This window comes from Mustela erminea, chromosome 9 (genome assembly GCF_009829155.1).
Source record: "Mustela erminea isolate mMusErm1 chromosome 9, mMusErm1.Pri, whole genome shotgun sequence".
Classification (NCBI taxonomy): Eukaryota; Metazoa; Chordata; class Mammalia; order Carnivora; family Mustelidae; genus Mustela; species Mustela erminea.
Genome location: NC_045622.1, coordinates 59,575,055 through 59,597,266, shown reverse-complemented (window position 1 = coordinate 59,597,266; position 22,212 = coordinate 59,575,055). Strand labels below are relative to the sequence as shown.

Here is a 22,212-nt window from a genome sequence, read left to right as displayed (position 1 = left end):
TTAATATAATATAGGCTAATAATGTCAATACCATACATTAAGATAAAATACCCTAAAATGTCCAAAGATTTTGTGAAGGTGAATGATATAGTAGATATTTAATAAATGGTGAATATTAGTTTTGAATTTCAAGCTCTCAACACAATCTAGATTATTCAAGACATGAAATAAATATATATTTCTTATTCTTCAATTGTTTCCAAAAAATACCTGGAACATAGTGAGTAATTAAATAGTGCATTAAATAAAAACATCAGGCTATAATATTTTATTTCATGGGAGTAACACTAATGTTATTTTGTTGATTCTATATTCCATATAATCCATCAGTGATTTTGGCAACATGAGTCTTTTAATAACTGTAGTTTTGTTAAAAGAAGAGATGGACTTATATTGGGTTTAATTGATTTTACTCTGCTGAAGACATGGATTGCCACATTGATATGTTTCATAATAAATACTTACATACATTTTTGGTAAACAAGATATGATGATGATCTTTAATTTAGGATAATATTCACTAGCCTAACCAAAAAAGGAGGACAGGAAGAAAGGAGAAAGAAAGGGGGAAAAATAAAGAAGTAGAAAATACATCAAATATTGATCTAGGTTTCAAGTTACTTCCAAAAATTATGATAAAGTGGAAAAGTATTTTTTACCCATTGTGTTACTAAATGATGTGGTCAGGGACAGTTTTTCAAAGTATTTGCAGCATGAAATGATATTGGATAATATATACTGAACCTATGTATCTGGAACAAAATAAATGAAGTGAGAAAATTCATATTGGAATATTGCTATAGAAGTTGCCATAAACTCCACAAGTAAGTGAAACCATATGATAACTGACTTTCTCTGCTTGACTTACTTCACTCAGCATAATCTCCCCAGTCCTGTCCATGTTGATACAAAAGTTGGATATTCATCCTTTTGGGCTCCCTGCTCAGTGGGAATTCTGTTTCTCCTTCTCCCACTCCCCCTGGTTGTGTTCTCTCTCTCTGTCTCTCTCTCTCTGTCAGACAAATAAATAAATAAATCTTAAAAAATAAGAAGTTGCCATAAAGAAGTTGATAACTACATTATTTAGAGTGAATAGAATTAAAAGCAAATTTATATAATTTGAGGGTAAAAAGTAATTATAGTACAGTATTGACCAATAGAAATACATTATGAGCCACAAGCATAATTTTAATTTTTTCTAATAATTATATTTTTAATTATGTTCAGCTAGCCAGTATATAGTACATCATTAGTTTTTTAGTGTTCAGTGATTAATTAGTTGTGTATAATACCCAATGCTCATCCCAACACATGCCCTCCTTAATACCCATCACCTGGCATAATGATATATATATATTTTTTTTTATTTCCAGCATAACAGTATTATATTTTTTAAAATAAAAACAAACAGATGCTGTGGTCTGAAAAAAAAAAAAAAAAAGAACCCAGGAGAAAACTTTGGGAGTGTCAAAATTTTAAATAAAATCCATAGAAGAGAAGAACAAGGTAGGAAATTATGAACTATTCTAAATTATTCATTTGTGACTCAAGAATAAGGTGATTATTAGCTCACATGTAAATCTGACCTCTGAATTAATTCCATTCAACATGAATCAGTACCATTGTATCTCTCTCCTTTACACAAAAAATTCCCAAAAAAGCGTTTAAGGAATTGGAAGGGGAGGTGAACCATGAGAGACTATGGACTCTGATAAACAACCTTAGGGTCTTGAAGGGGCGGGGGGTGGGAGGTTGGGGGAACCAGGTGGTGGGTATTAGGAAGGGCACACGGATTGCATGGAGCACTGGGTGTGGTGCAAAAACAATTACTGTTATGCTGAAAAGAAATTTTAAAAATAACTAAATAAATAAATAAATAAAATCTTTGGGTAGGGGAAGCATTTAAGTTCCTTTGTTCTTTTTTATCTATCTCCTTTTTTTTTTTTTTACCTGAAATTGCAAATGCCTTCCTTCATCCTACTGACCAGATGGACATAATGGATATATACAGAACATCCCATCCTAACAGCAGAATACATGTTCTTTTCAAGTGCACGTGGAACATTCTCCAGAATAGATTACATATTAGGGCACAAAACAGGCCTCAACAAATGCAAAAAAGATTGAGATCATACCATACACCTTTTCTGACCACAATGTTTAGAGCTAGAAGTCAACTACAAGAAAAAAATTATAAAGACCACATAGATGCAGAGGTCAGCCAACATGTTACTAAAAAATGAATTTGATTCATATATACAATGGGATATTACTCAGCCATCAGAAAAGATGAATACCTACCATTTGCATCAACATAGGTGGAACTGGAAGGGATTATGCTAAGTGCAGTAAGTCAAACAGAGGAGGACAATTATCATATGGTTTCCCTAATATGTGGAACATAAGGGATAGCACGGAGAACCAGAAATCAGAGAAGGAGACAAACCATGAGAGACTCTGGACTTCAGGAAACAAACTGAGGGTTACAGAAGGGGGAGCGATGAAGGGATGGGGTAACCAGGTGCTGGTGTTAAGGAAGACAGGTGTGGTGATGAGCACTGGGTGTTATACCCAACTAATGAATCATTGAACACTACATCAAAAACTGATGATGTATTATGTTGGCTAACTGAACATAATAAAAAGAAATGAATAGGCAGCCACAAAATCAAAGAAGAAATTTTTTAAAAAAGTACATGGAAACAAATGAAAATGAAAACACAATGGCCCAAAACCATTGGGATGCAGCAAAAGTGGTCATATGATGGAAGTATTTGGCAACAAAGGTGTATACCCAAGGAGCCAGAAAAATCTCCATAAACCTATTTTTACATGTAAAGGATCAAGAAAGAGGACAACAGGTGAAGCCTAAAGCTAGCAGAAGGAAGGAAATAATGACAAATCAGATGATACAGAATGATACAGAAACTAAGAAAACAATTGAACACATCTATGAAACCAGGAGTTAGTTCTTTGAAAAAATTAATAAATTGATAAACCTCTAGGCAGACTTATCAAAAAGAAAAGAGAAAGGACCCAAATAAATAAATTCATGAACCATAGAAGAGATATAATAACCAAGACCACAGAAATACACATAATTATAAAAGAATATTATGAAAATATGAAAAACTGTATGTCAACAAATTGGACAACCTGGAAGAAATGTCTAAGTTCCTAGAAACATATAAACTACCAAAACTGAAACAAGAATAAATAGAAAACTTGAACAGACTAAAAACTAGCAAAGAAATCGAATCTCAGTAATTGAAGAATGTTTACTTCTTAAATTTGCCAACATCTCAACATTACCTCAAGTACATCCTAAGGTTAGCAACATACAAGTCTAGAAATGGGGTGAATCATGTCAAAGAGAAAGTACTATGTGCGTCAGTACTATGTGTTCCTTTGAATTTATCATTTGTTCTTATTATAAAAGATACACTAGTTCTTCTCCCCATATTTCTAAAAATTGTAATGCACTTATCATATCTTCTTTTTATTTGCATTAAGAGCAAATGGCATTATTCTTCCACATCTATGAAGCATAAAACATCTGCGTTCTGAAGGAAGAGTAGAAGAAAAGAGGGAGGAAGGTATAAATGGAAGGATGGAGAAAATTTTCATCAAACGTGCAGTAAATGCTTCAAAGCTCAGTACAGAAGGATTTAGAAATGTCCATCATAACTAGTCATTCTGAGAATATTACTGAATTCACAAAAATAGCATTAATAAAATAAAAATCTGAGGAATAATACTGCAAGAGAATGAGTTAAATGTGTGATAAAGAGTCATTGTGGATGCAGCTTTTCTTTCCAGAAATGTTTCAGCGAAAGAAGGATCACAAGGATACTAATTTATAGAAATCATTAGCCTAGTAACATGCCTATATTGAAGTTTTCATTAGATTTTTCTCCAAATGAGGACAGCAGAAAAAAAAAAAAGCTGACAAAAGTAAGTTTTATTACTTAATTTTTACAAGTTTCCTTATCTTCTAAGGAAGTCAAAAAATATAACTTGAGTATATTATTTCTCTGCATTTACCCTTTGGGGAAAAAGAAATGAGGAGACCAAGTTGACTCTGCAAGTTGTTAAATTGACTTCAGAGATATTAGTGGTAGATGGACCCAAGAGAGCTTCATTCTGAGTTAGTGGGTCCCTAGTGGCTTGGGCTAGTGGCTAGGAAATTGCCTGTTCAGACCTTCTCCTTCTCCACATTCACTGGGAAACATTATAATTGGTGACCACTTTAAGTTTAGTAAATTTATGCTGTGTCTAGCAAATTATAGACCTTGCTTTGGATTTTGTTGGATGATGAACTCACCCACATGATCTCAGACAGAATTCTAGAAGAAAGAGCAAATCTGCTTTGCAGGGATAGAAGAAAAGCAGGAAAGGATATCCCAGAGATGTCCACATGTTGGCAGATAGCCCCAGTGATAAATGGATCAGAGTTCATTATGTTTACAAGGGGCTGTTCTAGAAGGTACAGGTAGAAGAAAGGGGAATTACCAACAAAAAACACAAGGGAATGAGGTAGGAATCTCAGAAGGACGAAAAGTGGATGGCAGCGGAACAATGAGTGATGACGCTGTGAAGATTGCTGATGGTCTTCAGGTGTCTGGTAAGAGCTGGCTCCCAACAACAAAGTGAAAGGAAGTTTACCCCTTAATGTTTCACTACCAGTTTCTCCAATGATAAGCACTCCTTCCCAGCTGCTTTGTACTCACTTATGTCCTCTCTCACCTGCCTCCCCACCATCTGTACCATCTGTACTTGTCAGGTAATGCTCCCACAGCAGCTCCTTTCTCTTGAATAAATCAGACAATGGGATTATTACTAAAGGATTCCTATTCTAATTCTGATTAACTATGAGAAAGGAAAAACTCTACCCTATGAGAAATGATCTGTGACCTATGGATTTGTAGAATGAAGCACTGAAGAGCAAAACCATGGAAATCAAAACTTAGCAAATGGACTAGTCCATTCTAAATACATGTTGGCTGAACACAGCCTTTCTTCATAAACGATCCTTCTGACTACAGTCCTTTACTAAAGTTTTAGCTGCATAACTGCAGCTATTCTTGAACTACTGGCATATTTGGTGACACACAGTGTATGGTTAGGTGATCATGAGCTGCTGACATAAAGCAACAGTATTGGAGAGTCTAGAAAAGAATGAAATAACTGAACTGTGTTTTCTACAAGATAGCAAATATTTTTCTATTGTACAACTTGAGAATTTCATGATTTTAGGCTTGTAAATTTTAAAGAGTATTTATTTATTTATTTATTTATTTATTTGAAAGAGAGAGAGAGAGAGCACAAACAGGGAGGGGAGCGACAGAGGGAGAAGGAAACTCCCTGCTGAGCAGGGAGCCTGATATTGGGCTTGATACCAGGACCTGATCATAACCTAAACCAAAAGCAGATGCTTAACTGACTGAGCCACCCAGGTGCCCCAGATATGTCATTTTTTTTTTTTTAAAGATTTTATTTATTTGACGAGAGAGATCGCAGGTAGGCAGAGAGGCAGGCAGAGAGAGAGGAAGGAAGCAGGCTCCCCGCTGAGCAGAGAGCCCACTGCGGGGCTGGATCCCAAGACCCTGAGATCATGACCTGAGCCAAAGGCAGTGGCTTAACCCACTGAGCCAACCAGGTGCCTCCCAGATATGTAATTTTTAAAAACAATGATCTTTATCAGAGAAGAACTCTCATATAAGGACTAAGAGACCAGTTTTCAGAAAATTCAGTCATCAGTCAACTGAGGTGGTTAAATTTTCATTAGCTTCTTTAGCCCTTTCCTGAATCTTTCTACTATCCCAAGTCTACTCTCTGTCTTGTATTTGTACTTTTATATATGACTTCTGTTGGGGAACCTATCCTTTCACCCCTTAGCTTTCTTTTTTTAGATTAAATTAAATTTTATTTTATTTGTGTGTGTTCCAAAATTCATTATTTATCACCTCACCCAGTGCTCCATGCAATACATGCCCTCCTTAATACCTACCACCAGGCTCATCCAACCCCTACTCCCCTCCAAAATCCTCGGTTTGTTTTTCAGAGTCCACAGTCTCTCATGGTTTGTCTCCCAGTCTGATTTCCCCCAACTCCCTTCACCTTTCCATCTCCCAATGTCCTCCGTGTTATTCCTTATGCTCCACAAGTAAGTGAAACCATATGGTAATTGACTCTCTCTGCTTGACCTATTTCACTCAGCATAATCTCCTCCAGTCCTGTCCATGTTGATACAAAAGTTGGGTATTTATCCTTTCTGATGGAGACATAATACTCTGGGAAAACAGTGTGGAGATTCCTTAAGAAATGAAAACTAGAGATACTCTATGAGTCTCCAATTGCACTACTGGGTATTTACCCCAAAGATACAGATGTAGTGAAAAGAAGGGCCATCTGTACCCCAGTGTTCATAGCAACAATGGCCGCAGTCGCCAAACTGTGGAAAGAACCCAGATGTCCTTCAACGGATGAATGGATAAAGAAGATATGGTCCATATGTGCCCCTTAACTTTCTATTCACTTCCTGTGACTGACCTCACAAAATGATTTAAAAGTGTTCAAATTATTAAGAATTAATAAAACTAATTTGGCCAAATCTCATGTTAATGGTAGCTTTGAACAGTTCAAACCCAAGAACTAGCCTGTATCCACGAATAACCAATTTACTCATTTTCTTATACCCAGTAGTTATCTAGAATGAGTCCTCTTGCCTGTATATTTTGTCATGCTGAACTTCTTGCCTTCTAGAGATTTCTCCCCTAGGTGTTCAGAAATGTGTTTCACAGAATGTCAGCTATTTTAAGCACACAAATAATTTTCAGGAATTCACTTCTTAGTATATAGGAAAAATAAAATACAGTCATACTGGAAATGTAGAAATAGCTGAAATTTTGACCCATTCTTGCCAAAAGTGCAGGATTTGGATGGCCCTTTCCAAGGTTTTTCCTTTACTTTCCTTTAAAAGGACATCTGATATTACATAGGTACAAATATTATAGATAGATAAAGGTATCTAAATATATCATGCTCTTGGGTGTCAGCTGTTTCTCTCTTCTCTTTCATAGGCAGTTTTTTTTCTACTAATATACTGGTCAGAGTAGGATTTGCTGGTCCAAATTGTCAGTTCTGGACCCAGAAACAGTGGAAAATAAGTACTATTAAGTAGCCGGAATTTGGGATATGGAGAAATTCATTATACCCTGACTCAAACACCCTTTCTAAACAAAATAAACAAGTCTAATCATTTTGTCCACAGGTCCAGAATGAGATAACAGACAGACCATCAGTTTAGTCCCGTACCCATGTGACCTGGCTGGTTCCAATACAGCTGACCTGCCATGCACATAATCATTGTGCTACAGTGCTCTGGATGCCCTTCCTGAAAACAGTGGAGTTTATCTATGGATATTTTCCTTCAATAATATAAATGAGATGGAAGATATAATCTTAGAGTTCAGTCAAAATTAGAGGAACTCACTATGATGACCTTGGATTAAAATAAGAATAGAAGAGAAAGTACAACTGACTGAGATACTCCTTTCATTTGCTTCTGAGACCCAAAGACATTATGTCGATCTCCAACATTACAGTCTTCATGCCTTCTGTATTGACACTAATAGGGATCCCAGGCCTAGAGTCTGTGCAGTGCTGGATCGGGATTCCATTCTGTGTCATATATCTCATTGCTATGATTGGAAATTCTATACTTCTGATCATCATCAAGTCAGAGCGCAGCCTCCATGAACCCATGTACATTTTCGTAGGCATGCTAGGAGTCACAGATATTGCACTTGCAACCACCATTATGCCCAAAATGCTTGGCATATTCTGGTTTCATGTACCAGAGATTTATTTTGATTCTTGTTTGCTTCAAATGTGGCTCATTCACTCATTTCAGTGCATAGAGTCAGGCATCCTCTTGGCCATGGCTCTGGATCGTTATGTGGCCATCTGTTATCCACTAAGACACAGCACCATCTTCACCTACCAGCTGGTCACCCAAATAGGGGCTGTGGTAACACTCAGGGCTGCCATTCTAGTAGCCCCATGCCTAGTACTGATAAAGTGCCGGTTTCAATTTTACCACACAACCATCATCTCCCACTCCTACTGTGAACACATGGCCATTGTGAAGCTGGCTGCAGAAAATGTGCGGGTCAACAAAATCTATGGCTTGTTTGTGGCATTCACTGTTGCAGGATTTGACCTCACCTTCATCACTTTGTCCTACATACAGATCTTTTTCACAGTTTTTCGTTTGCCCCAGAAGGAGGCTCGGTGGAAAGCATTCAATACCTGCATTGCCCACATCTGTGTCTTCCTCCAATTCTACTTCCTTGCCTTCTTCTCTTTCTTCACACATAGGTTTGGTGCTCATGTTCCCCCTTATATCCATATCCTCTTTTCTAGCCTCTACTTGCTGGTTCCTCCTTTTCTCAATCCACTTGTCTATGGTGCCAAGACCACGCAGATCCGCATTCATGTGGTAAAAATGTTGTGTTCATAAAATCCACCGTAATTAACACCTGAAGCCTTCCACTTCATGTAATAATAATAATATCACAAAACTACATAAAATATTTCAAAAACAACATTAATTGAGGTGGCATAGTTTTCTATTTAATTTTCTTGTGAAATCTGCCTGCATTTTAGATTGTTTTCACATCATCATACTCTGTGGTAACAATCACTCAGTGGGTTTCTGGATGCTACTGCATAATGATAGGAAGAAACACAAAGAACAAGATAGTGAAGAGATGATGTTTCCTTTTATCTTCTATTTTTTAGTTCCTAATTCAGCTTCCTTTTCTATGGATTCTTCTCCAGAAAGATTCACAAATATACATCTATTACTGAATTAAGTGCACCCAAACCCATTGTTCTAGAGTGTCCATGTACTCAATAAAAACAAGATGTTGGTAGGTCTTGAATGTTTTAGTTCTCTTAAAAAAAAAAAAAAAGATGTGATTTAAGCATATTGTGTCAAAACAAACAAGCAAATGTATAAACAAAATCCAAACATTTATAGATGTAATGAGATAATAATATGACTCTCAATCTCACAAAACAAACTGAGGGTTGCTGGGGGGAGGGGGTTTGGGAGAAGGGGGTGGGATTATGGACATTGGGGAGGGTATGTGCTTTGGTGAGTGCTGTGAAGTGTGTAAACCTGGTGATTCACAGACCTGTACCCTTGGGGATAAAAACATATGTTTATAAAAAATAAAAAATTAAAAAAAAAATGAAAAGAGAAAAAAAAAATTCTGGTGTATCTCCAGAGTCATTCAGGAGTTTCCAGATGCAAAAATCATAAGAAATCAAGTGCTCCATTTTACAAATCCATACTTTTTCTGCCAACGACACCAGTTATATCCTTATTACTGCGCCAAGCATTTTTAAAGCACAGTATATTAAATATTGTATGAGGGAATAGAGGCAGAGTGGTAAACTGGACACATGGCATAAGTTTCATGGATTTGTTTCCTTGTATTTCTGGGAGGGAAGAAGAGAGAAACAAAGAGAAAGGGAAAGGAACAAGAAGTTGTAGGGGTAGGCACTGAGTGCAAGGTAAGGAAATATTGAAATCCAACTGAAAGTCGCAGGCAGGAGAGTTATGTTCTTTGTTTCTTTTATTGTTTATTTATTTTTATTTTTATTTTTTTATTAATAAGCCTGGTTCCTGAGGAATAATGAATGATTGGCTCAGTAAGGAAGGGCACGATATGCCAGGTAGATGATAGAGGTGACCTGAACTAGAGAATGTGCTTAATGTAAGAGCACAGATTTTTTTTTCCAATGTAAGATACGATTTGGGGAGACATGGATACTATGGATATCAAGTATGGCCATGGAGGGCAAATCGGGTAAAGGGGAGCAGGATGAATAACACACAGTACAGCATAGGGAACAGAGTAAAGGGTATTCTATTAACTTTGTATGGTGACAAAGGGTAGTTACACTTGCTGTTAGCACACTATAGTGTTTAGAGTTGAATCACTATTCTGTACCCCTGGAAATAATGTAACACGTATGTCAGCTATACTCCAAGTTAAATTAAAAAAAGAAAAAAAAAAAAGGAATGGCCATGGACACTCTGCAAAGATGTTGAACTTTATTCTGAGCACTATTATTTGTCATCAGAGGCTTTCTCCATAAGGTAAACAAATGTTTTTTTGTGTGCATGTGTAAATGTCTTTGTGTGTGTGTGTGTGTGTGTGTTTGTGTGTGTGTGAGGAATGTGAGGGTGTATCTTCTCAGTGGATATAAGATACCCTGCTTTTTAATCAGGCAAGGCTATTAAATTAATGAAGAAATGGAGTATTTTAACTAAGATTAATGACTTCAGAGCTTAAGGCTAGTGGACTGTTCCTGAAAACTCCAACTCATAGGTCATATACTGAATGATGATGGAAAATATACATATGTGTGCATATGTCCATAATTTGATTTATGACATTAAAATCAATGCATCTATAAAATAGACTGCATGTTGTATAAATGGGTGATACTCTGTCTTGTTTAATGGATTCGGGCTCATCACATTATCAATGACTGCTGAGGATGACTATTTGTATATCTAGGGGATGTCTTGGGAAATCCTCTGAAAAATATTTTCCATGTCAATTTTTGTTATATAAATAATATGTGACATTATTATAATGGATTATCAATAGGGCTGTTGTTTTTAGATAACATAGTTTCTTTAGAAATAAAACTGAAAAAAAAAAGAAAGAAAAAAAACTGAGATATCGTCAGAAGTAATTTCTTAATGTTTTAGCCAGGGTTCAACAACCTTCTATGAAAAGGAACAAATACATAGCTTAGGCTTTGTGGGAAGAGACAATTCAAAATTATTAAGTAGGTATTTGGATAACAGGAGAGAAAACAACTTTGCACAAAAATATTTAATGACATTCAAAATCTAATAATAATGATGATGATAATAACAATAATAATCATAATTGTGTCATTTTTCTATAATTTAGCCCAAAGTAGAAGAATGGAATTCATTTTTTCCCCCCCAGGGGATAACATTCTGCTTAAGTGAGGCTGAGAGTCTGACTTTTTCTATCATCACATCACATCAATCTCAAGAATTCATCTGTAAAAGCTGTTGTTAGCTAGTCGGATATACAAAGACAGCAGGCCAGCATAGGGTGGTCCACTCTAATTCAAAGCTTATCTGGAAACGTTTAAAATATATCTAACAATTGCTAGACCTAATGGTGATCCTAAAATTAATGGGAATAGGAAACCAATGGGGAAGCGCAATGTGAAACTGGAAATTATTTCAATCAGCGTCAATTGTCAATATGGTGTATCCATTCCAGAGTCCAGACTCTCCCATTATTGTGACCTTCAAATTATCAGGACCAGCTCCAATCTGAGACCTGATGAGGAAAAAAGGGAGAACAAATGGGTCCTTGCAAGGACAAGAGGATAATCAGGATTCTACATCCTCCCATACATGGGCAAGGACAATTATAGAATATATTCTTGAATGGGAAATTGCCTGAAAAAGAAAAATATATTTTGTAAATGCTAACTTTAGTGATTTCTAGAAATCTCAAAGTGATCTTTCAAAAGAGATTACATCAGTTATAACTATGACTCATAGCACTTATATGTCTGAATCCTAAAACACTGGTTATGATTGAGCTTTTTAAACTTTGACAGTCTGCTGAGTAAAATACCATTCTCTTTATAATTAGCATTAATAAAGAGTGCAATAAACGCTGCTTTTCCACTTGTATATCCTTTTGTTGAATTACTTTATTGTTTCCTTTGATCATTTTCTGATTTGTGTTAATTTTTTCTTCGTGTGTTTAAAATCTGATAAAAATATATTGAATTAACATTCTCAAGGGTTTTATTCCTCAAGAGTGATTTCAGAAGTAGAAAGGGGTTTTCATAATATAATAAAACCTGATGTTTTGACACATCAGGTGCTGGAGTTGACTTTCACTCTTGGTGTTATCTTTCAGACTAAGGAGCAATAATGCATTGATCCTTTAAATTTTTTGTAAGCTCTTATCTAAATGTTCAATTTGGGCAGAGTAATTTGCAACATTGGCCCTTCTCCACCCTTCTTCTTCTTGGTAGAAAAGTGTCCAATGACTGTTGTAAATTCACCCTTTGACATGTACAAGACACTGGTTTTTAGTATATTCAAAAAATTTGTGTTACTGTCTCTTCTCTAATTCCATAACATTTTTGTGGTCCCATAAAGAAACCCCATTCCATCATCAGGCACTAGCCACTCATTCTGTCCCCAGTTTATGGAAACTCACATACTTACTGACTCTATGGATTTCACTAGTCTGGACATTTCAAGAAAGTGTATCATATAATACATGACCTTTTATATCTGGCTTCTTTTGCATGCTATAAAGTTTTCAAGTTCAGCTATGTTGTAGCATATCAGAACTTCCTTTTATTTTTAGTGATTAGAATGTCATTGCACATATATATCTGAGTCTACTCTTGCACCTGGCAGTCAAGACTCTGGCCACAAGATCTCCTTCACTATATGGTAAAAACCCCCATTTTAAATCACAATTCCACAAATAGTATAGGCATGGCCAGGTCCTGCTATTTTGTATTTCCCATAATTCATTCAGACTGTATTTTCTCTCTTGATAAATTTTATCAACCATTGCAGTAAAAGCTATTCAACTTCATTTCTAACACTGCTGTATTAAAAATTAAACTTTTGGGCACCTGGGTGGCTCAGTTGGTTAAGCAGCTGCCTTTGGCTCAGGTCATGATCCTGGGATATATCCTGCATCGGCCTCCCTGCTGAGCAGGGAGTCTGCTTTTCCCTCTGATCCTCTCCCATCTCATGCTTTCTCTCTCTCTCTCTCTCTCTCTCTCTCTCTCTCACTTCACTCTCAAATAAATAAACAAAATCTTTAAAAATAATAAAAATCAAATTTCTGTTTCTGGTTTTCTCTAGGACATATGTAGAATGAAAAGCCACTTCTGAAAATTTGTACTCTGTACCTCCTATTACATTACTCCTAAGTAATTATTTCAATTAATATAGGAGTTCTAAGGAATTGTGTCTGTCACCAAATAAGGAGTCACTTTGTTTCTAAAAAAAAATAAATTCCCCTTTAGCTCTCACAGGTTTTAACTAAACAGTATCTAAGAATAATTTTGTCTTTAATATTCAACAGCATTATGATTCTATGAGGTTCAAAATTTTTTTTCATTTCCCAAAGGTATCTTGTGAGTCATTCAATATGTTTATATTATAATTATCTATATAGAGAGTATTGCATCAATTTTAGAACCTGCTTACCTCACCTCAGCCTACTTAATAATCTGAGAACTATTTCTTCTGTTTTCTCTGAAAATATTTTATTTTGAGTTCATCTGGTGTTACTCTTTTGGGTGGTTGGCATTGTGATATACATTGCTTTCTGATTTACCTATTTATGCTGTGGTTGATTTCAATCTACCATGTGATGTCACTGAGTGCAGAGCTGGAAAGAGATAGAAACAGCCAACTCCTCTAAGCCACTGTGAAGTAACTTAGCACACGAAGCAGCCATATTCTAGGATGAAGATAATTTTATGGCAGTTTAAAGGCAAAACGGGAGTCAGAGAGTCTTTCAATGCATAAAGAACATGTCTGCTAAATAATGCCAGATGCAATGACACAGGACAAAAACCATGTAACTCTAAGTCCATCATATCTCTCAGGCAGATGTGTGGTAATGCCTTCTTGTTAGACTTTTTCTTACACCACACAGATTCAGAATCTTTTCCTTTCGTCTTGATACCAAAGCTTAAAATCCCAAACCTCCCCCTTTTTTGTTAACTAAATGAATACTGGCCATAAATAGCTCATAGGTGGGAAGTTGATATATATAAAGTGACTGGCACTAAAATCTGAAAGTGCATAATATCATTTCATGAGAACCCTAAATGAATAGGACAATTTCTTCTTTCCTAAAGATACAAACGTAGTGATTCTTCTTTTATTTAAATGCAATTTTCCAACATACAGTACATCATTAGTTTCACATGTAGTGTTCAATAATTCATCAGTTGCATATAACACCCAGTGCTCATCACATATGTGTCCTCCTTAATGCACCCATTTACCCCATTCTCCCACCCACCGCCCCTTCAGCAACCCTCAGTTTGTTTCCCAGAGTTAAGAGTGTCTCATGGTTTGTCTCCCTTTCTTATTTCTTATCATTCAGTTTTCCCTCCATTCCCTTATGATCCTCTGAACTACTTTTTATATTCCACATATGAGTGAAACCATATGATAATTTTATTTCTTTGATTGACTTATTTTGCTTAGCATAATACCCTGTGGTTCTATCCATGTCAGTGCAAATGGTAGGTCTTCATCCTTTCTGATGGCTGAGTTATATTCCATTGTCTGTATAAACCACATCTTCATCCATTCATCTGTTGGAGGACATCTCAACTCCTTCCATTGTTTGACTATTGTGGACATTGTTGCTATGAACATTGGAAGGTAGGTGCCCCTTCATTTCACTACATCCGTATCATTGGGGTAAATGCCCAGTAGTGCAACTGTTGGGTCATAGGGTAGCTCTATTTTTAACATTTTGAGGAATCTCCATAATGTTTTCCAGAGTGGTTGTACCAGCTTGCATTCCCACCAACAGTGTAAGAGAATTTAATTTCAATACCACATAGAAATACTCCATTTGGTTCTCAGTCAGCATGTCTATACTGAATAGTCTGAATAACTTGAGATGTTTTTTCCCTTCATTGACTCATTATTTTGTATAAAATTGTCATTGACTGTGTTATCTTGGGACATGGTCTTTTCTTAGAAGTTTTTGAAAGGATGGTCAGTTTGGCTCCTAGTCCCCAAGGACACCAGGATTTGAGAGTTTTTATTAGATGCATATCTGCTATGAGACAAATTCTCCTGGGTTTCAAACCATATTGTGCCAACCTTACCCCAGGCTAATTTAAATCTCATCAGCGACTGGTGCAAAAAATCACCCAGGTGGCTCCTATAGTACAAGACAGCCATCTTCACTATCTGAAACACCAAAAGACTTTCACTCTGTGGCTTCTACATATGTTACCACAGATGATTCTGGGTAAGTCTTTGAGCCTTAGATTCTCTACTGAGTGTAGGAAAATGGAGGAACAACACACTTTTATGATCCAAGAAGATGGCAGGATGATAAAAAAGCAAGAGAGTCTTATAGTAGCTGATTTTTCAAACATAAAGAATATTTTGTTTCATGGTTGCTGTTTAGAATGTTTCTGAATCAGTTATTCACACAATGGGTAATAGATTTTAAAGTAGGCCTAATAAGAGGAAGATGCTAGAGAAGGATCCAGGCGAATAAACATATAAAAAACTTTGTTTTTGAGAGTCTCTCCCTCTGGGCTTGAGGCAAATATCAAAGGGTGAATACCAGAGACACTGTGCAGGGAAAGATTTCCTAAGATTGTAGGGAAAATAGATTTAGACCTAAATTCCTTAATTTTTTTTAGGTTCTGGGAATCAGCCTGAGTCAGAATAAGAATTATCAGGAACATTAATGGTTCAGGGTTGATGCTGAATATGACACCCATGATTTTTTTTCCTGGCCCATGAACTTCAAGGGTTTAAGTTATGTCTTCTCCCTCTTATAAAAATTTATGTATCTGTACACACAGTTGTTTCAAACTTATCCTTGTCATTCAATGTCGTATTCAGCCAAGAAGATCTTTGTCTCACCTCCCATGATTTCCCTTCCATCAAGTAAGCAAGCAGCATAGATATTGCTCCCTTATTAGTCTCCCAATGTGGCCAGGTTACTTCATCCTATCCCATCAGGACTATCACAAGTATCCTTCTAACGTAATCTTCCTATGTCAACTCTCATCTTTTTAAACCATTTATCAATCTGCTAGCAGAGTGGATTTTTAGAGGCAAAAAAAAAAAAAGTCCTTATTATCCCATCTAAGGTTTTGAAATTATTATTATAAAATTGAAACCTAAATTTGTTTTTCTTCCCTTTTTATTAGCCTCAACAGCCATCATCTCTTCTTATGTAACATTTCATATATGAAAATTACTTGTTGATTTGCAATCCCACTGTACATTTCAAGCTTCTTTGATTTTGTCCAAAGTATTTCCTCTGGGAATGCCCTTCCACCTCTTTTATCTGGCTAAGACCCATAGAAGAATGATTACCCGTTTCAGCCAGATTTATCCTGCCTATTTTGAATAAAGCTACAAAATGTTGGTTCTCATTTAACTGAAGACTATACCTACACATGCAAGTGATGTTTGGCAATACCTGAGACATTTATTATTTCCATGACAAGAAAGAACAACTGCCATCTGATGGGTAGGAGTAAGTGATGCTGCTAAGTCTCCTACAATATAGAGAATTGCCCCAGGACACAAAATTTGTCTGACTAAAAAATGCCAGTTATACTGAGAAGGAGAAAATCTTCTTTAGAAGAGTATCAAATAGACCTATGAAGTTGGAATATAAAACTATCAGGAAAATGAAACAAGATGGGATTGGGAGGGAGACAAACCATAAAACATACTTAAACTCACAAAACAAACTGAGGGTTGCTTGGGAATGGAGGAATAAGGTTAGGGTGGTTGGGTTATGGACATTGGGGAGGTATGTGCTATGGTGAGTGCTGTGGTAACCCTGATGATTCATGGACCTGTACCCCTGGGGCAAATAATACATTATATATTAATAAAAATAATTTTTTTAAAAAAGTAACCACCTTTTTCACATGTTTTTTTCTTCTGTTTGGTTGAAGGCATGATTTTCTATTTTTATTAACCTGCTCTTTATTTTCTTTCTTCCTCTTTTCTTGCTCTCCATCTGATTACTTATGATGTATACTGTTGTCAAGCTTCAGTTTGCACACTATGCTGTGAGGATTCTCTAGGGCAACTCTGACCCACGTGACCCTGTTAAGTCTCCCAAATGAACATTCTTGATAGGCAGTAGCAAACACTTTTGAGCCAAATTTCAGAGACTGTTAGCCAGTGTATGGATGATATGGCATTAAAAATGTGGTCTTATATCAGACATGTAGCATATTTTAAACATGTATGTAATGTATGTATTATAATTATTGACAAAAATATGGAAGGCATATGGAGACTTTTTTCCATCAGAATTTAAACAGACAGACACTGATTAAAATTTGCTGTATGTTTTTGTACAACTTTTTGGATGTAGTTAAACACTGCTATATATTCCATATCCCTACTAAAGTGTAATGATAAAATCTCAGATAACACACACTATTTTTTGTTCTTTCTGCATCAAAGTGCCATGGAATTTAGATCCAAGTATATTCACCTATTACAACAAAAAGTCTTAGTTTTTCATTAATATAATATAGGGTAATAACATCAATATCATAGGTTAACAAGATAAAATACTATAAAATGTCTGAAGATTTTATGAAGATGAATAATATGGTACATATTTAATAAATGGTTGGTATTAGTTTTGAATTTTAGGCACTCATCAAGATTTAGATTCTTCAAAAATATGGAATAAATATATTATACATATTCTCTAATTACTTCAGAAATACTTGGAACATAGTAAATCCTTAATTATTGTGTATTGATTGAAATCATTAAGATATAAACTTCTGATTTTTGGATCGTAATGTTATGTGAGGAGGATTTGAGGAAGATCTAGTTTGGCACACTGTATATTTGTTAAAAAGAAGAATTCAAAAACAAAGGGTCTCAGAAAGGAAAGCCTCTCTTAGAGCTGAATACGTTTGAAGAAAAGGAATGCATCTGCAGTTGACCTGAGTTGCATTCTAGGTAAACTTACATGGTTAGAGATAATCTAAATTCATAGATAATCTCTGTTATATAAAATATTTAAGAGGCAGTGCTTTTTCAGGCTTACGGAGGTAATGATGGTTATTAATAGGGAGAGAGAAGAGCAGAGAACACAAATTGGCACTTGAGATTAAATATAAAAGATGTGAAAATATAAAAGATGTGAACAAGATCTGATGGGGACTGACGAAGAAAATAGTCAAGATTGACTTATCTTCAGAGAGAATAAATTAGAAAATTCGTATAATATATGGATGAGTTTGGGGGAAAAACATAGAAACTTTGACAAATTAAGTTGGAAACATTCTGAAATTATTGGAGAGGAATTAGACTATGAATACACTATCCTGAGAAGTCAAGCTGGTGAGTGCAAAACTGAAAAATATTCTGGTCAAATTCGTCTTCTGATTATGAGTTGCTGCATTTCTACCAGCGTTGTGGATGCTTTATGTTAGCCCACTTGGAGTCAAGTTCTTAAAATGTGTATTCTCTGTATTAACTTTTGTTTTCCTCAATGCCAATTTTCAGGTCACAAAATAAGCACAGGTGATGAGGGATAAACATAAGATAAAAAGTATCTGTTTGGTCCACTAGACACAGACTAGAAAGAAACCATCCGATCCATTTAATATTTGTCATTGAAAATGATTAATGCATGCAGAATCACAGAACCTGATGGTTGTTCTTACAATGACTTTATGAAAAAAGAAAATTTGAAAGGAGTCCTTAAGGGATAAAACAAGATGGATAATATTCCATTGCACATATATAGCACATCTGCTTTCTCCATTCATATGCTGATGGGCACATCACAAGGTTGTTTCCATATCTTGGAAATAATGCTGCAATATCTTGTTGTTCTCATATCTTGGTAAATAATGCTGCAATAAACACTAGATTGCATATGTCTTTCCAATATTCTGTTTTCTGTCCTTTGGGCATATATCCAGAAATGGAATTGCCAGGTTATATGTAGACCCTTTTTAAAAAATTTTCCCTGATCCTTGATATTGCTTTTCATAGTGGCTGCATTCCCACCAACTAAGCACAATGGTTCCCTTCTCATAAAATCCCCCCATGACTTATTATCTCTTGATTTCTTAATGATAGGTCTTATAACAGGAGTCCGGTGATATCACATTGTGGTATTGACTTATATTTGTCAGATTATTAATTTATTTAGACATGAGAAAGAAGGAAATCCTCTTATTTCTGACAATAGTAATAAACTTTGAGTACATATGCTGTGCGATCAAAGAGAGAAAGGCAAATAATGTATGATAACACTTATATGTAAGTGTAATCTTAAAACAGCTGAATTCCATATGATTCCACATATATGGATTAAAAAAACAAAGCAAATGCATAAACAAATAAGAAGCAAAAACAGATCCACAAATTCAGAGAATTAACTGATTAACTGATGGTTGTTAGAGAGGCAGGATTTTGATGCTGGCCAATTTGGTGAAGGAGAGTGGGAGACACAGGTTTGCAATGATGGGATGAGTAAATTACATGGATAAAAAGTACAGGATAGGGACTATACTCAGTGGTTTGTAATAGGTTGTATGATGACATGTAGTAGCAACATTAGTGGTGAGCACAGCATAGTATATGTATAGACTTGTTGAATTACTAGTTGTGTATCTAAAACTAAAATATTATCATTTATCAACTACATTTCAATAACAACAAATAGCCAAACTCATAAAAATAGATAGAGTTGAGGGTACTGGGGCCTGAAGGGTGGGGAAACACAGGAGATATTTTACTAGTAGATAAATAAGTCCTAGAGATATAATGTACAGGATGGTAACTACAAATAATAATATTATATCAAAAGCATCAAACTTGCTAAGAGACTAGACCTTAAATATTTCTACTACAAAAAAAAAACAGAATTATGTGATGTGATAGAGTGTTAGCTAAACTATAATGACATTCACATTGCAATATGTGAATGTATCAAATCAACATGTTGTACCTTAAGCTTAGAAGATGTTCAATGTCACCTATAATTCAATAATAAATAAAGGAATGAGACTACCATCCTTTATCTAAATAAATTATGCTTTGATAAAATAAAGCATGTAGTCTTATTTTTAATTTTGATAAAGGAAGGAGAAGATAGAATATGCTTTACTTAATTAAAGTATACTTTGCTAAGTAATTTCTCTTTATTTTTTATTCTCGTAGTCTTGATGAGGAATAGAAGATGAAACAGCAACACCACTACTTGATTCTACAGACCAAATCATCATGCTCATACCCAATGGTTCTGTCTTCATGCCCCCTGTCCTGACACTCACTGGCATTCCTGGGCTGGAGTCAGTGCAGCATTGGATTGGGATTCCGTTCTGTGTCATGTATTTCATCGCTGTGATTGGGAATTCCCTAATTTTGGGTATAATCAAATATGAACACAGTCTCCATAAGCCCATGTACATATTTTTGGCCATGCTGGGGGTCACAGACATTGCACTTAGCACCTGCATTCTTCCCAAAATGTTAGGCATCTTCTGGTTCCACTTGCCAGAGATTTCCTTTGAAGCCTGCCTTTTACAAATGTGGCTTATTCACTCATTCCAGGCAGTTGAATCAGGCATCCTACTGGCAATGGCCCTAGATCGATATGTGGCCATCTGTGACCCCCTGAGACATACCACCATCTTCTCCCAACAACTCTTGATTCACATTGCAGTTGCGGTGACACTAAGGGCTGGTATTCTTGTAGCACCATGCCTGGTGCTCATCAAATGTCGTCTTAAACTCTACCGAACCACAGTGATCTCCCACACTTATTGTGAACACATGGCCATCGTAAAGCTGGCCATTGAAGATGTCCGCATCAACAAGATATATGGTCTTTTTGTTGCCTTCAGTATCTTAGGGTTTGACATAATCTTCATCACCTTGTCTTACATTCAAATCTTTATCACCGTGTTTCAGTTGCCCCAGAAGGAGGCACGATTCAAGGCCTTTAATACCTGCATCGCGCACATCTGTGTCTTCTTACAGTTCTACCTCCTTGCCTTCTTCTCCTTCTTCACACATAGGTTTGGTGCTCACATACCACCGTATGTTCATATCCTCTTATCAAACCTGTACCTGTTAGTCCCTCCTTTCCTCAACCCTATAGTCTATGGTGTGAAGACCAAACAAATTCGTGACCATGTCCTGAAAATATTGTTTTCCAAAACAATTCTTAATCACTAGTAGCTCCTTGTACAGGCATTTTAAGTTGATTCAGAGTAGCAACATGAACATAGTAAAAGTTAAATCTTCTCTGAATATGTATATTCAAAAAAAACTTTCACTCTCAGATGCTCATAACTGAAGCAGGTTTAAAAAAATCATTAAATACATAAGAAATATGGTTTGCCACTTACAAAAGAACAAAAGTCTCTTATGCTGACGTTTCAAGCAGTTGCAGTTTTTCTTCTGTTTCTGTCTGTCTGCTTAAATTTTGAAGTTCCTCTCTGGCAACAGATCTACACAGAAATAAAATGAAAAAACATCACTTGATTGCAATTTCCAAAGACCAAGTCACACCTCAGTATTCTTCAACTGCTAACCCAAAACATAGCTACAATTCTGGCTGGTCTCATTTTCAATATCAGAGCTCCCAAATATGTGAAGCAAATGTTAATACAACTGAAGGGCTAAATAGACAGCAACACAAAAATAGTAGGAGAGTTCAGTACTCTCCTTCCAACAATGGATAGAACATGCAGGCAGAAGTTCAGTTAGAAACTGGAGACTTGAACAATATGCACCAAAGGGATCTAACATGCACATACAGAATATTTCCCCAACAACATCAATACACATGCTTCACTAGTGTACAAGAAACATTTTTTTAGGATAGATCACATATGTGATCACAGAGAATGTCTTAAATATTTAAGAAGATTGAAATAATACTGGGTATCTTTTCTGATTACAATATAATGAAAATAGAAATCAATAGCAGAAGAAAAACTTAAGAAAAATATCCATAAATAAATGTGTATTTATTTATTGAAGAACTGATGGCTCATGGCTTAGAGAAGAAACACAAGGGGCGATTAGAAAATCTCTTAAGAATAGCAGACAGAATAGGAGAAGATATTTGCAAATGACGTATCAGATAAAAGTCTAGTATCCAAAATCTATAAAGAACTAATCAAACTCAACACCCAAAGTAAAATAATCCAATCAAGAAATGGACAGAAGACATGAACAGACCTTTCTCCAAAGAGGACATCCAAATGGCCAACAGACACATGAAAAAGTGCTCCACATCAATCGATATCAGAGAAATACAAATCAAAACCACAGTGAGATACCACCACACACCAGTCAGAAAATTAACAAAAATT

At 35.8% G+C, this 22,212-nt stretch overlaps 2 protein-coding genes across 2 annotated transcripts; both read left to right on the top strand.

Moving 5' to 3' along the window:
• Positions 1-7,585: 7,585 nt before the first annotated feature.
• LOC116600195 (olfactory receptor 52A1) lies at positions 7,586-8,524 on the top strand. Its single transcript, XM_032360316.1, has one exon. The coding sequence runs from the start codon at positions 7,586-7,588 to the stop codon at positions 8,522-8,524; it is 939 nt and encodes a 312-aa protein (XP_032216207.1).
• An 11,586-nt stretch (positions 8,525-20,110) lies between these two features.
• On the top strand, positions 20,111-21,067 carry LOC116599795 (olfactory receptor 52A5-like). Its single transcript, XM_032359769.1, has one exon. It carries the CDS (start codon positions 20,111-20,113, stop codon positions 21,065-21,067), a length of 957 nt encoding a protein of 318 aa, XP_032215660.1.
• Positions 21,068-22,212: the final 1,145 nt, after the last annotated feature.

Coding starts and splice junctions, on each gene's coding strand:
- LOC116600195 (XM_032360316.1), top strand. CDS start 7,586: ATGTCGATCTCCAACATTACAGTCTTCATGCCTTCTGTATTGACACTA.
- LOC116599795 (XM_032359769.1), top strand. CDS start 20,111: ATGCTCATACCCAATGGTTCTGTCTTCATGCCCCCTGTCCTGACACTC.